The 14,992-nt window shown below is 43.4% G+C and overlaps 1 protein-coding gene across 1 annotated transcript in view; it reads left to right on the top strand.

The window, feature by feature from the left end:
- Positions 1 to 11,348, top strand: part of LOC147639991 (fiber) — a 36,878-nt gene extending 25,530 nt beyond the window's left edge. The window contains exons 2-3 of the mRNA XM_086775992.1: positions 10,928 to 11,010; positions 11,092 to 11,348. Coding sequence (XP_086632118.1) covers positions 10,928 to 11,010; positions 11,092 to 11,124 — 116 coding nt within the window. The 3' untranslated portion in view covers positions 11,125 to 11,348. The remainder of the gene's footprint in view (positions 1 to 10,927; positions 11,011 to 11,091) is intronic.
- Positions 11,349 to 14,992: the final 3,644 nt, after the last annotated feature.

Raw genomic sequence — 14,992 nt, 5'->3', positions numbered from 1 at the left:
GAAGAAACTCATAGGTCTTCAGATGAAGGAAGGGGCTTCTATGACAGCCCATCTAAATGAGTTTAATGGTATTGTCAGCCAGGTCATCAATCAAAAGTTGGCAATGGACGATGAGTTCAAAGCCACTTTTCTTTTATGCACTTTGCCAGAGAGTTGGGACACATTCAGGACAGCCACTAGTAATTCGCATGCTATGCTGTCATATGCAGATGTTGAGGGTGCTCTTCTTCAAGAAGAGATGAACAGGAAGAACAACTCTGTTGGAAAGTCCAATGCAATGAATGCACGTGGGAGATCCCAGCAAAGGGGGAAAAGCCAAGAAAGGGGAAGGAGCAAGTCTCGCTCCAAAAAGGATTTGGAATGCCATTATTGTGGCAAGAAGGGACACATTAAAAAGCAATGCTACAAATGGAAAAATGATCAGAAAGAAAAGGGAAAAGGCAAAGACAAAGAGAAGGATGAAGCCAAAGATGTAAAGCCAAAGGGCAAAAGTGGAGTCAAGATCGAAGAAATCAATGTGTCACATGCAGGTGGCAGTGAGGATGAGGTCCTCTTTACGTCTTCACTTGATGCCCATTCACTTCTTACAGGTGGTCATGGTATGCACTCATGGATCATTGATTCAGGTGCCTCCTTTCATGTCACAGGTTGCAGAGACTTGTTTGTCAGGTACACTGCTGGCAATGAAGGAGTGGTTTATTTGGGTGATAACCATGCATGCAAAATTCTTGGCAGAGGTGATGTGAGGCTTGTATTTTCAGATGGCTCACAGCTTATGCTCCATGATGTCAGGCATGTGCCTGAGATCAAGAAGAATCTGCTTTCTACTGGACAGCTTGATGATGCTTATTATGTTACCACATTTGGTAGTGGAAAGTGGAAGATTAGTAAGGGCTCACTGGTTGTTGCCAGAGGCTCTAAGGTGGACACTCTTTATTTCATGCATGCAGGTGTTTGTCACCATGCAAATGTAAATGCAACCGAGCTGCCGGAAATCTCTATGTGGCATAGCCGGTTGGGACACATGAGTGTCAAGGGAATGGAGCAATTGTCTCGTTTGGGTTACTTGCCTTCTCTAAAGTTTTCAAGTTTTCAGTTTTGTGAGCATTGTATATATGGTAGGCAACTACAGTGCCCCCACAAGAAAGCTCTTGGACAGAAAGATGCTCAGTTAGAGCTTGTGCATACAGATGTATGTGAGATGCCTCAGTTTTCTTTGGGAGGGGCAAAATACTTTGTGTCTTTTATAGATGATGCCACACGCAAGGTGTGGGTTTATCCTCTTCGTTTGAAGAGTGATACATTCTCAGTGTTTGAGAAGTTTGTTGCTCTTGTTGAGAATCAAACTGGCAAAACACTGAAGGCTTTGCGTTCCGACAATGGTGGAGAGTATATGTCCAAACAGTTTCAGGACTTTTGTGATGCTAAAGGCATCAAGAGGGAGCTTTCTACTCCTTATGATCCTCCACAAAACGGGACAGTAGAGAGGATGAACAGGACCATACAGGAGAAGGTCCGTTCTATGTTGTCACATGCTGCATTACCTCATGGTTTTTGGGCTGAAGCTGTTATGACAGCCGTACACCTTATAAATAGGTCACCTAACACGAGGCTTGGTGGGAAAGTGCCAGAAGAAGTATGGACAGGGAAGCCTCCGTCATACAAGCACTTGAGAGTGTTTGGTTGCGTTGCGTACGTGCACATACGCAGGGAAATGCGCACCAAACTTGATCCCAAGTCTCACAAATGCATTTTCCTAGGATATGGTGACAGAGGTGAAATGGGGTATAGACTTTGGGATCCCATGAATAGAAAGATCATACGCAGCAATGATGTCATTTTTGATGAAACATGCATGTATAAGGAGCCTGCAAGGCAACAGGAGCCTGGCAGAGTCATCTTTGATGATGATGGACATCATGGACAACAACAAAGGGCTGTAAATCAGCCATTACAGCAGGAAAACCAGCCCTTAAATGGTGCTGAAAATGGTCCAAATGGACAGCCAGATATGGCAGAAGATATCCCTATGGATATACCACAGTTGGAGGATATACCGGGCATGATTTTTCAGCCTTATGGCATGGAACAGGAGCCACCAATGGGTGATATGCAGGCTGGACAGCAACCTGCAAATGATGGTCATTGGGTACGGAGGTCCACTAGACCCTCCAGAGTCCCTGACAGGTTTGTTCCAGGGGTTGACTATTTGATGCTTACTGACTGTGGGGAGCCCTCATGTTACAAAGAGGCTTTACAGAGGGCAGACAAAGCTCTATGGGAGCGTGCCATGAAGTCAGAGATGGATTCTCTGCATAAAAATGGAACATGGAAATTGGTGCCTTTGCCTGCAGGCAAGAAGGTTTTGCCATGCAAGTGGGTATACAGGCTCAAAGTTGCATCAGATGCAAAGCCAAGATACAAAGCCAGGTTAGTGGCTAAGGGCTTCAAGCAGGAATATGGTGTGGACTTTGATGAGATCTTCTCTCCAGTGGTCAAAATGACCACACTTAGAGCTGTATTGGCTTTGGTTGCGCATGATGATCTGGACTTGATTCAGATGGCTGTGAAGACTGCTTTTCTTCACGGTGATCTCCATGAGGAGATATATATGCAGCAGCCAGAGGGTTATGCAGTGAGTGGAAAGGAGAAGCTTGTATGCAAGCTGAAAAAGAGTCTTTATGGGCTCAAACAGGCACCAAGAGAATGGTATCATAAATTTGATACATTCATGAAAACTCAGAAATTCAGGAGAAGTGACATAGATCACTGCTTGTACACCAAGAAAGCTTTGGATGGCAGTCTATTGATTCTCATTTTGTATGTTGATGATATGTTGATTGCCGGGAAATCTCGTAAAGAGATTGATGCCTTGAAGAAGAGGCTGCATGAGACCTTTGATATGAAGGATCTGGGTGATGCAAATCACATTTTGGGTATGCGGATACTTCGGGACAGAAATCAGCATGTGTTGTATTTGTCTCAGAAGGAATACATTGGCAAAGTCTTGCAGAGGTTCAATATGGACGGGGGGAAGAAATCTAGTACTCCTTTGCCTCCATATGTGAAACTCAGTGCTATGGACAGCCCACAGTCAGATAGAGACAGGGCTGATATGGCCAAGATTCCGTATGCTTCAGCTTGTGGCAGTCTCATGTATGCCATGGTTGCTACTAGGCCGGACATTGCATTTGCAGTGGGAGTGGTTTCTAGATACATGGCCAACCCTGGCAAGAAGCATTGGGAAGCAGTGAAAGGTGTCATGAGATACCTAAAGGGCACACAGGATTTGTGCATTTGCTTTGGCAAACAGGATGCATTAGTGCATGGTTACACGGATTCGGATTATGCCGGTCATCCAGATAACCGGAAGTCTACTACCGGTTATGTATTTACATTCACAGGAGGTGCTGTGTCATGGATATCCAGGATGCAGAAGTGCACAGCCTTATCTACTACAGAGGCCGAGTATATTGCAGCCACAGAGGCTTGCAAGGAGGCATTATGGCTATCTCGGTTAGTGGTTGATTTGGGTTATACAGGGGATATTCCATTGTTGCATTGTGACAGTCAGAGTGCCATTCAGTTGGCAAAGAACCCTGTTTTTCATGCAAAGACGAAGCATGTGGATGTGAAGTATCACTTCATCAGAGAGGTGATAGAGAACAAGCAAATTCAGCTTGTTAAGATTCACACGGATGACAACCCAGCTGATCTGTTGACGAAGAGTTTGCCTCCGGAGCGGTTTGCTCATTGCAGACACTTGATGGGCATTGGATGAGGCCAGTTTCAGCCTTGATATGGCCTTGTATATTATCATGTACATGCTGATTTTTTCTTTTCCTTTACTTAAGGGCACTTTGCCTTTAAGTGGGAGGTTGTTGGGGTAAAGGCGTTATGCCCACCCTTATAGTGTGTACAAGCCCATAAGTTATAGTACATAGTACACTTAGTACTTTTAATGTACTAAGTGCACTATGTGGACTAGTGCAATATACATGTGTGATAGGGGAGTCACACACTCATGCTTTTCATGAGTTGACTTATCCCCACAACTCTCACTCTCTCTCTCTCCCTTGCTTCTCTGTGTATATCTCCCATGAATGAACTCTAAACCCTAATTGCAGTTTCTCCGCATCAGAGTGCGGATGGATCCTGCAAAGATTGATGCAATTCGGAATTGGCCCGAATTGAGTTCAGTGCATGAGAGCCGTAGTTTTCTTGGATTATGCTCTTACTACCGCAGGTTCATTCGGCACTTTGCATGGATTGCTTCTCCTTTGTATGATTTGACAAAGAAGAAGGCCGTGTTCAAATGGACTAATGTAGAGAGAGATGCATTCCTCAAATTGAAAGATGCAACTACTCATGGTCCAGTGTTGATCGTTCCGGATTTGCAAAAGCCTTTTTGTGTGGAATGTGATGCATCTGGAAATTGCATAGGGGCTGTCCTTAATCAAGAGGGACATGCCGTGGCTTATGAGAGTCGTAGATTGCATGATGCAGAGCTATCTCTTGGCATTTATGAGAAAGAGCTCTTAGCTGTAATTCATGGACTTACTATATGGAAACATTACCTTCTTGGGGCTGATTTCACTGTGAAGACAGATCACCAAAGTTTGAGGTATTTTCTTACTCAAACTAAGTTGTCAGAGAAGCATATGAGGATGGCCAATTTCCTCTCTATGTTTCATTTTCAGATCTTACACACCCCAGGAAAGAAGAATGTAGTGGCCGATGCATTGTCACGAAAGCCGTATGTAGCAGCTATCTCGGTTGCCTCTCATGGGGACTTGTCTACCATGCGTGATTTGTATCATACGGATGCTGATTTTGCCATTATTTGGGCTGATTTGATGGCTGGTCATGCACATGCCTCATATGTGATCAAAGAGGGTTATCTCATGAAAGATAATTGCCTATGTGTGGTGTCTGACATGAGGCAAAAGGTTTTGGATGAGTGCCATGCTCCTCCATATGCTGGTCATAGAGGCATAATGCCTACTACGCACATGATTGAGCGGTATTTCTTTTGGCCAGGTATGCGGAAGGACATAGAGGCACATGTACGTGCATGTATCACCTGTCAAAAGGTCAAATTTGATAGGCAAAAGGCACCAGGTTTGCTTCAGCCATTGCCTATTCCCACGCAGCCATGGGAAAGTATTACAATGGATTTCATTATGGACTTGCCACGTACCCAACAGGGTAATGATGCAATTTGGACAATTGTGGACAGGTTTAGCAAGCAAGCTCATTTCTTGCCGGTCAAAAAGACCATCAAAGCTGAGCATATGGTTAAAATATATCTTGCACAAGTGTTCAAACATCATGGAATGCCGAAGTCCATTGTGGGGGATAGAGATCCCAGGACTACAAGTCTCTTTTGGCGGGCCTTATTTGATAATATGGGCACCAAATTGGACTTCTCATCAGCTTATCACCCTCAAACGGATGGGCAAAGTGAAGCTGCAAATTCAGCTGTGTTGGATGTCTTGAAATGTTATGTGGCGGATCAGAAGTCTTCTTGGGAGAAGTACTTACCGCTTGTGGAATTTGCATACAACAACACGGTGCATGCATCTATGGGAAAGGCCCCGTTTGAGATTGTTTATGGTAAGGTGGTTTTGCCACCCATCCTTCGCACAAAGGATGAGATATTTGCAGCTGATGAGTATGTAAGAGACTTGGATATTGCTTTTGCTCAGGTGCGGACAGCCATTGCAAGGTCACAAGACAAGCATAAAAAGGCTGCCGACAAGCATAGAAGGCAATTGGATGTTAAAGAGAATGATTGGGTATTGCTGAAATTTGAGAAAGCAAGACTTTCAAAGAGGCCTGGCAAAGAGGGTACATATCCTAAGCTTGCAACCAGGTACTATGGACCTTTTCGAGTGATCGAGAAGATCAATGAAATGGCTTTCAGATTGGCATTACCTAGTCATTGGCACATACACAATGCTTTTCATGTGAGTCTTCTTCGCAAGTATGTAGGGCCAGAGCCCAGTGAAATGGTCACTGAGGATCCACCAGAAGTGGATGAGCTTGAGGAGATCTTGCAGCCAGAGCAGATTGTGTATCACAAGGAACGCAAGGTTGCTGCAGGCAAAGTTGTGAGGCGTTACCTTGTGAAGTTTAAGAACTATCTTCCCATTGATGCTAAATGGGTAGATGAAGAGTTCTTCAAAGATTGCCCGCATGTGCTTCAGACATATTTGGATGCATTTCAGTTGCGGACAACTGTTTAGAAGCGGGGGGGAATGTCACCATTTGGCCACCCGAATGGTTCACTCTTGCTTTCACACTATGTACATATTGGATTAGTGTCCATGGGTTATGGAATATGCCTATGCAGGTGATTGACACGTGTCATGCTGTATAGTTGGATATGATATTCCGCTGGGACTTGATGTTATCATGCCCGGAATATCTGGAGGACTTGGCTTTCCGCTGGGACTTGTGCCTTTGTGTACATGCCCGGAAACGCCTGGAGGATTGGCTTTCCACTGGGTCTGGTATCGCATATACTTGCCTGGAAACGCCTGGTCTTATATGGTTTCATGAACGGAAATTGCTCATGCCAATGCTGCATTGCATAGCATCTTTATGTGCTTGCCTGCAAATGAAATTGCATGCTGTTTTCATGCCTGCATGACCTATGTGTAGTTCCGGGTAAGGGGACGCCCGCCCGTGAACCGTGCGTGTGAAACTGTCTGCTGACATGGTTGTGTGGCATGTGAACAGGTGGTAAGTATTACCCAATCTAGGCTCAAATAGCCCTTAGGACTTAGCCAATATTTATAAGTGAGTGCGTTCCCACTTCATTAAAGTTTGGGCGCCCAAAAGTCACTTATAAATTATGACCTCTTTCAAGTTCACACTCACTGAAGTCCCGAGGCGGACAAGACTCAATGTCCAGGACCTGATCCTCCCTTTTTACTCATAAATGGGCATCTCCCCGTGTCCCTTCACCTGATTGGACCCCAACTCACTTACGTATTAAGAGAAATTCGTGTTTTCTCTTCATGAGGATTTTTGGAGGCTGAAAACTCTGTTTTTCCACCATTTCTCTCCATTTCCAAGCTCTCCATAGCCATACCCAACTTGCTAGGGTGTTTTCCAAGCTTCCAAGAGTGTTTCCAAGTGCTAATCACTCTCCTACTCACTCCCAATGACTAAAATTCAGCAAAACAGCTCTCATTTTTGCTGTAATTTCTGGTCTTTTTGCTGAAAACCCTAATTTCAGCCTTCCTTTCTCAAGTTGAACCATAGGGGAAGCTTTCCCAAGGTTCCCTTCATCCTCTTGAAGACTTTTGTCGCGAAGGATTGCGGCAAATCGAAGATATCAACACTTCTAAAGCTTCCAACGCGAAGGCTTCCGCTTGCAACAACTTCTATGAAGACTGGTAAGGTAATTGGACAATGTATTGTCATTACTTACTCAGTAGAAGGGCAGGACTCCTTGTTTAGCCGCCCTGTGTAGTATTTCTCTTGTCCTATGTGCTCTTGAAGATGTTGCTACCTTGCTTGGTAGAACATAGAGCCAATGGTAGAGAATATGAGCACTGAAGTCGGGCCGGGCATCAAGGCAGCTCCTTGGTGATCTACATCGACATACCATTGTTTTCTAAATGCTGAATTTCATATGCATTGGCATGGAGGATTTGGCAATGGATGCCCGTGAAACTATGTATTGAATTTCTCCAACAGTAATACAATTTACTCAAGGGAGGGGTCGGCCGTTCCGGCTCATTGTGTGCCTCTTGTCAAATTCAGCAATTTACTTCTTGTATTTGAGCAAGTGTCCTTCAAATCTTAGTGTATTTAAGTGTATTGATTAGCATTGTGTTCAACCAAGTTACACATAGTCGGCAGATCCTCTCCTCTCTGGGTGTCCGTATGAGCTCCCTGGCTCTGAAGATGCGCTCAGCTCTACCTATCTCCACTTTGAGGCGGTGGGAAGAAACCTGTATCTGGCCAATCGCAATCCGCATGGCATGGGACATGAGAAAGAAAGATTTTATTGACGTTTTTCAAAAGACCGAACTCGGCCTATGAGACAAATCAGTGTACCTGTGTGGGGTATCCTCTGTGATCCCAACAAAATGAAAAAGTACTGAACTAAAAAGCTGAATCTGGGTGTGCAATAAGTACAATTGAGTGGGGGAGGTGATGGAGCTCTACTACTAGGAGAATTCAAAGCTATATGCATGGAGTATACAATCATGATATGCAACCTAGCTAGCTCCATCCTGTACCATACTGGGGGTTTAGAATGGTATACATCAATGAAGGGGGTGTCCACAGCTCCTTGAAGAACATGCCTAGGTTTGCTCTGAAGCGAGCCAGTCGCTCCGCACCCTCTCTGTGAAACTGAGCTTTGATCTCTGTCCTCTCTCTCTGGTATAGGCGTGGTGTCTGAAAGCCAGGTGTCCTCTGTCTCCTGCGGGCTCTGAGTGTCTCTACTTTCTGGAGAGTAATTCCCTTCTCTTGAGAGAGAGAGAGAGAAGGGGGAGAGAGAGATGGGAATAGGGGTTTCACACGGTACACCACGTTGAGCGGTGAATAGGCCTCGCCCCCTCTTCAGGAATTTATTTCAGGAACAATCCACGAGCTTTTTCAAGCCAAGACCAATACAACAAATGAATACAATATCAAACAAAAGTGTTGATGTCAAGGTTGAGCTGAGTCGATGTTGAGGCACGAGATAACTGATGCCGAGCTCACCACGAGGATGACCCACAAGAGTCTTACACTGGGCCAGTACTAATATCCAATATCTGAATCAAGCCTTTGGTTCAGCACTCTTTTCGCAACGGAAATTAACGCACAAACTGAAAGGAGATGTGCAGAAAATAGAGAGAGAGAGGGAGAGATGGAGAGGACACAGTATTGGGTCCCAATTACCCTCTGTAGGGCCCCCACCACGGATGGTGTATTTGCTTTATTAGAATGATGAGAAATCTGAAAGAAAATACAGCAATCTTGGACCTTTTCTTGGCTGGGAATACCCTGCCCTTGACCCGAATCCTTCACCCCTTTGCTTAGCACCCTCTTGGCTTTGTCTAGCCTCTTATGCTTGAGCTCTTGGTGGAGAATGAGATGAATGAATGGGATTGTGGGCTCTCCCTTATATAGTACTCCTACTGCAGCAGTCGGCCAGCACAAAGCCAGGCGGCCAGCATTTAATGTCCCACGACTGTGAATATTCAGCAATAAATGCTGAGTAAAATCCCATAAAATGCTACGTTATTTCCCTATCAAGCTGAAAGGTGATGCGCCTGCTTCCAGAGGGTTGGGCGCAGCTTTTGCCCACAATCCAAGGGCTGGGCACAGCTTTTGCCCACAATCCAAGGGCTGGGCAGCCTGTATGGGCTGCCCCATACTTGCCCTACAGAGGGTAATTGGGACCCAATACTGTGTCCTCTCCATCTCTCCCTCTCTCTCTCTCTCTATTTTCTGCACATCTCCTTTCAGTTTGTGCGTTAATTTTCGCCTCGAAAAGAGTGCTGAATTCTGAGTATTGAAGTTACCGATTCTTCTCCGAAACTTCCGCATATTACATCAAAGCCTACTTCAAGTACAAAGATTCAGCAAAGAAACCAGAATTTTTTCTCGCTCGTGTGGTTGGTTTTTAGACGCCGGTGGACTACCCCTTTCGGACCGAGCCTCTGCACTCCAGCGTGCCCAACGCCCTCCCCCCCCCCCCCCCCCCCCCGCTGGCCACGATCACCTCATCAGCTCGAGATCTAGGACATGCTCCACCGCCATCGAGCTACCTTTCCACTTGACTTAGCTGAGGGAGACCTCTCGGCCATACTCGTCAGCCCCATGCTTGACATTTTGGAGAGTGGTAATCTACTCGGAGCTGATGTTGCTCCCATGTTTTTATGTTCTTAGTATTCCATGATGAGTTTACATGGACAGTTTTGTATCACCCCAGTGAGATAGCTATATTTTTTTTATGTTTTCTTTCTGTTTTATTTTCCATTCCATGATGAGATATGCCATGGACATTATTGTATCGCTTTGGTCTCATAGGCCCATTAGGTCTTTAGTGAGCCGGGCTAAGGTTCCACTACCACGAGTCCATGCAAGTCAGCCCTGGCATCCCATATCACCAGTGCTTGCCCGTCTACAAGGACCCTCGGCAAGGCTACCCATGATCCGCCATGTGCATGGCAGGAGTAAGCCTTTTGGTCTAGGTCCGAACCACAATGAATCAATAATAACCCAAGACTCACTTATATTGTCATGTGCACACGTGTACACGGCTCATAATCCAAGGCTAAACCCTGATAGGTAACAGATAAACAGCTAGATTAGGTCTCATGCCAGGGCCTATTAGGTACAGAAGATCGTCCAGAGGAGGACAAGGACCATGTCGGCCAGTTTTGGAGTACTTCTGGAGCAGGTCGGCAGCCTTTAGAATTTAATGGGATTTTCTGTTGGCCGACCAGCAGTTGGCCAGGCTCTTGGGCATGGTTGAGCCTATAAAAGGCATCTCCTTCCTCATTGTTTATTCTCTCCCCTATGGAGATTGGTCATTAGATAGGCTTTTGGGGTTGCTAATTGATGTACCTTTTTGTACTGTATAAGTTTTGATGTCCTTAGTTGAGAACAAACATGTACCTTGCACTTGCAAATCTGTACAAATGTCAGGAATCGTGTTGCTGCTGCATTGTGAAGTATGACCAACCCATCTAAGCATCTCTACATCCTTGATCAATAGACCTAGGTTCATAGGCTGTGTGTAAGTGCCCACACAATCTTTGGAAACTCATCATTCCCATAGAGACACAATGTGTGGCTTCTACTCAAGTATATGGATGCGTGCTGTTGTACCTTAACCAATCTAGGCAAATGTGCTAGCTGTAGATATTTTTGTAAATCTTGTCTTTCTGACTGAATGGAGAATTTTGTGCAGGACTTTTGCTTCCACTTGTGGTCCCGCCCATTCGAAATGCACTCTCAAGTGCAGAACCTGTTGAGCAGCCCAAAATTTCAGAAGTGGGTTGGATCTATCAATGCCCGTTTTGATTTTGGGCATGTGTTGAGAAACGTTTTCTAACCCTTAGTTGTTTTTTGCAGGTTGTCTCAGGGATGACTGGGAAATCATCATGAGGGTTGATTTTAGAGGCTTTGAGCAAAGGTGTCCAGCTTGCTGGCATATTGTGCATGTGCAGATTTTGCAGCAGTATGACTTGCTATACATGTTGTAATGGGTGAGATGTAGCAAAGAAAAATGCCTTCAGAGTGTAGGACTTATGGCAATATTTCATGGAGAATAATTGTCCCCAAGGTCAAGACAATTGTCTTTTTTGGTGTTAATGTTTGATTAAAGCAAAGCAGCAGGTGTCTTATAGGTAAAGAAAATTAACGTTAGTTTTTGGTTTTAATGTTTGCTTAATTGCCTTTTCTTCAAGCAAATCGCAAATGCTGTCTTATTTAACTCGAAAATTTCAAAAGCAGGTGTCTTTTATTTGATACAGAGGCTGTGAGAGGTAGTAATAACACTCCTTGGCTGTTTATTTCACATAGTGAAAGGCCATGTTGGGTAGGATGCCGATGGACTTGAGTTCGCCCTAACATCTTTAATATGTGATTGAAACCATCTAGTGGTGTGTTAAATATTTACAATCCTAAAACAAAAATTTCTAGTTGGCACCGATCATACACAGAGTGTTTTAAAGCCAATGCACCATAGTGTTTCACATGAAATTTTTTGTTCAATGTTCTTTTCCCAAGTTTTAAGATATGAAAGCTATTGCATTGCCTAAAGTAGACTTTTTGTGCTCTTTGTCACCAGGGCAAAATCGTTTTTTGAAACAACTACTACTATTTTTTCCATGAGTTTGTTTCTCCATTTTTGTTTCTCATAGATGATGTGTGTGAGGACATGGGATCAATATATTTGTCAAGAGAAGCCAAATTTAGCAAGCCAATGGAGATATAGAAGTTGGAGGAGAGCAAAGGCATGTTTATCCGTCCATTCCAAGCTATTGGGATCACCCAATATTGATCTGTGTTGATCAGGAGGTCACACCTAAAAAAACATACGGTTTTGGAGTCTTGGATGTGTTTGTTGCTTGCTTTTGATTTTACTTACATTAGGGTATTCTATTTTCATCTATTGGAAGGGCAATCTTGGTTCATTGGTGATTTGCATGAAATTGGAGTCTTAAGAATCATAAATTTCATTGTTTTAATCTAAGAATTAGCTAAGGAATTGTGATTAAGAGTGGAATCCACTCCGAAAATAGGTTGAATCAAAGGCGGATGGTTAAATTTTGTTCATGCATTTTAGAAATTTTATTAGTTTTTTCATGCATTATTTGAATTACTAGCTTAGAAGCATGCAAATAAATAAATAAACTTTTAATTATAACTATTAATTAGAATTAGGATCTTTAATTATCTCCCATCAAGTCTAAAATATCTCCAAAAAATTTCAAGAACCAAGCCAATTCAAACCAAACTAACTCTCGAGTAGGAGACACGAGCTCACAGTTTCGTGCAAAAAGATGAGTTTGGACATGTGAGCCTTCAGACGTGAGCCCTAAGACGTGAGTTAGAGGTGGTAAGTATACCTAACATTGTACGAACCAATACTATTGTCATAAAGACTTGTATGGGCACATCTACTTATGTTCTTGGAAGATTTCTTGGTCATACAATCTATACCAGCTACAAATTCCAAGGAAAATTCTTGTCCTTCGTAATTATTAGAAAATTAAAGTACAATTATTACATGCCAACTCTATCATAGGCCTAGTTCCTAGATTTTTGTATCCCAAGTAGGCTTATTTCATAGAAGGGAAGTACGTGAGTACAAAAAAGATGTGAGCTTACAAACGGAAGTATAGAGACGTGAGTCTAAAGGTGTGAATCTCTATACGTGAGCCAAGAGTTGTGAGCCAGGCAACGTAATCCTACATATGTGAGCCTAGAGATGTGAACCTACATACGTGAGTCTAGAGGCATAAACATGGACACATACATAAGCTTGCAAATTTGAGCCTAGCAGAAAAAAATCGTGTTTGAAACCATTTTCAAACTTGATCTAAAAACAGTAAGGACCTTTTATGTGAACCAGATCTAGACTAATAGTTGGAAACGACAATACAATTAATTGTAGTGCATTAAGCCACACTTTCTCAAACTCACCAAGCCTTCGATCCCAACAAATGACTAGTACTTAGCATAGTGCTCCCTTGTTAAGAAGGCTAGACTCCTTTGAATTTTTCCCAACAAGGAGCTTTGGGAAGAAATGAGCCAATGAAACATAAATATGAGTGAAGGAACAACGGAACGGAACACTTGAAAAATAGGAGCCACCAACGGTTCTCCGAACTCGCGATTCACTAATCAGCTCTATCAACATCGCCCTAAATTATATGAAGAAGGTATTCAATTGCCCTATCTTTGGGCACAGCTCCATCAAATGAGTGGGAGTAGGACTAGAAACCTCAAGGTTCGGTCCCATAGGAAGCGATTAGATCATGTTGAGAATGCCACAATGTTTCAAACATTTGGTGTCAATCTTGAGTTGGGTTTATCCCAACTAATGACCTACAAGCAAACCAGCAACTGTAGTTATGACAAATGGGGCATGTCTCTTTTGGTGTACTACTAAGGACAAGTGTTCATAATATATCTAAGAGCAAGCGCACACAATGCAAGAAAAAGTCTCACTCTCACAGGAGCTCAGTTAGAAGTTCCTTTACCATAGAATCTAGTTCCATTTTTTCTCCATTTGGATGAGGAACATGGAACATGGAGAGGAGTAAGCAGCCAATGTTAGCAAAGGACTATATCATCACAAAAAGGAATTCATGTGAGCATTCACAGAATATGTTCTCAATTGCAATGAGCATGGAGACTCAAGGCCATGTTGGTGGAGGATAAGTGCCATTGGAAACCACATAGCCCAACCCCATAGGGTAAGAGATCCCTTACCCTGAAATAGATGGTTTCATGCAAGCACCTCCATACATTCCATTGCCACATAAATATGTAGAAGATATATGAAATGGAAAGGGCAATTTACGACAAATATAACACCTAGAGGGCAAAACCAAGCTAATCTACGTCTCAAGGATGATGACCAAATTTGATAGAATTGGAGATAAAATTCAATAACTAAAGAAGTTTGATCAAATTTGTGAGGCCATGAAAAATTTTGATGATCCCACCAAGATCTATTCATTCAGACTTTACCTTAAAGGCAAAGGAGGCCAGTGGCATCGATAGATTCATGATCGGTCCTAAGAGAAAGAGGCTTCACGACCATCTCTATAGGTCTAGGCACCACATCTTTGCTCGGTGTTTTCACAAGACAATAGACCTGATATATAATTTGCAAGACAAGGATGTAGAAGTCGTCCACTCAAACCAAGAGATAGGAGAAAGCCTCACCGGCCAAGGGTGCCCAACTAGCACCAACAAGATTCTTAGTAAAGGACATGAGCATGGATGCGTTTGCAAAGAATCTTCTAAACTGTTTAGGCCAATAGTGGCAAGGACAACCCCAACAAGGGCAACCTCATGGTCAACCCTAACCAATACCTCAAGTAGGACATCCACATCTATTCCCATGGTTTGGTGCATAATTTACCACAAAAATTATATAAGCATAAGGTGTCCAATGCTAAGGCCTAGACAACAACAATTGTTTTCTCATTGCCAATGCCATGGGAACCATGATACAACCCATTGTTGGTACCAAGGAAACCCAACACCATAACCTATGCTCCTAGCGCCAAAGCAACCACTAGTCCTACCACCCATACCAGATGCTATGCCCATTTATCAGAATCCTATACCAAGAGGTATGTACAGACCACCACCAATGCTATACCCACCTCTGGTATTACCACACCGGTCAGTTTCTCTTGGAACCACACCAATACAAAAGTACTCGGTGACATTGCCAATGGACTCAAAGATCCAGAGAATAGGAGAGATATGAGTCATATGATTTATATGGATA

Source organism: Cibotium barometz, chromosome 3 (assembly GCF_041138505.1).
Source record: "Cibotium barometz isolate CiBa-2024 chromosome 3, ASM4113850v1, whole genome shotgun sequence".
Classification (NCBI taxonomy): Eukaryota; Viridiplantae; Streptophyta; class Polypodiopsida; order Cyatheales; family Cibotiaceae; genus Cibotium; species Cibotium barometz.
This window is presented reverse-complemented; position numbering and strand designations above follow the sequence as displayed.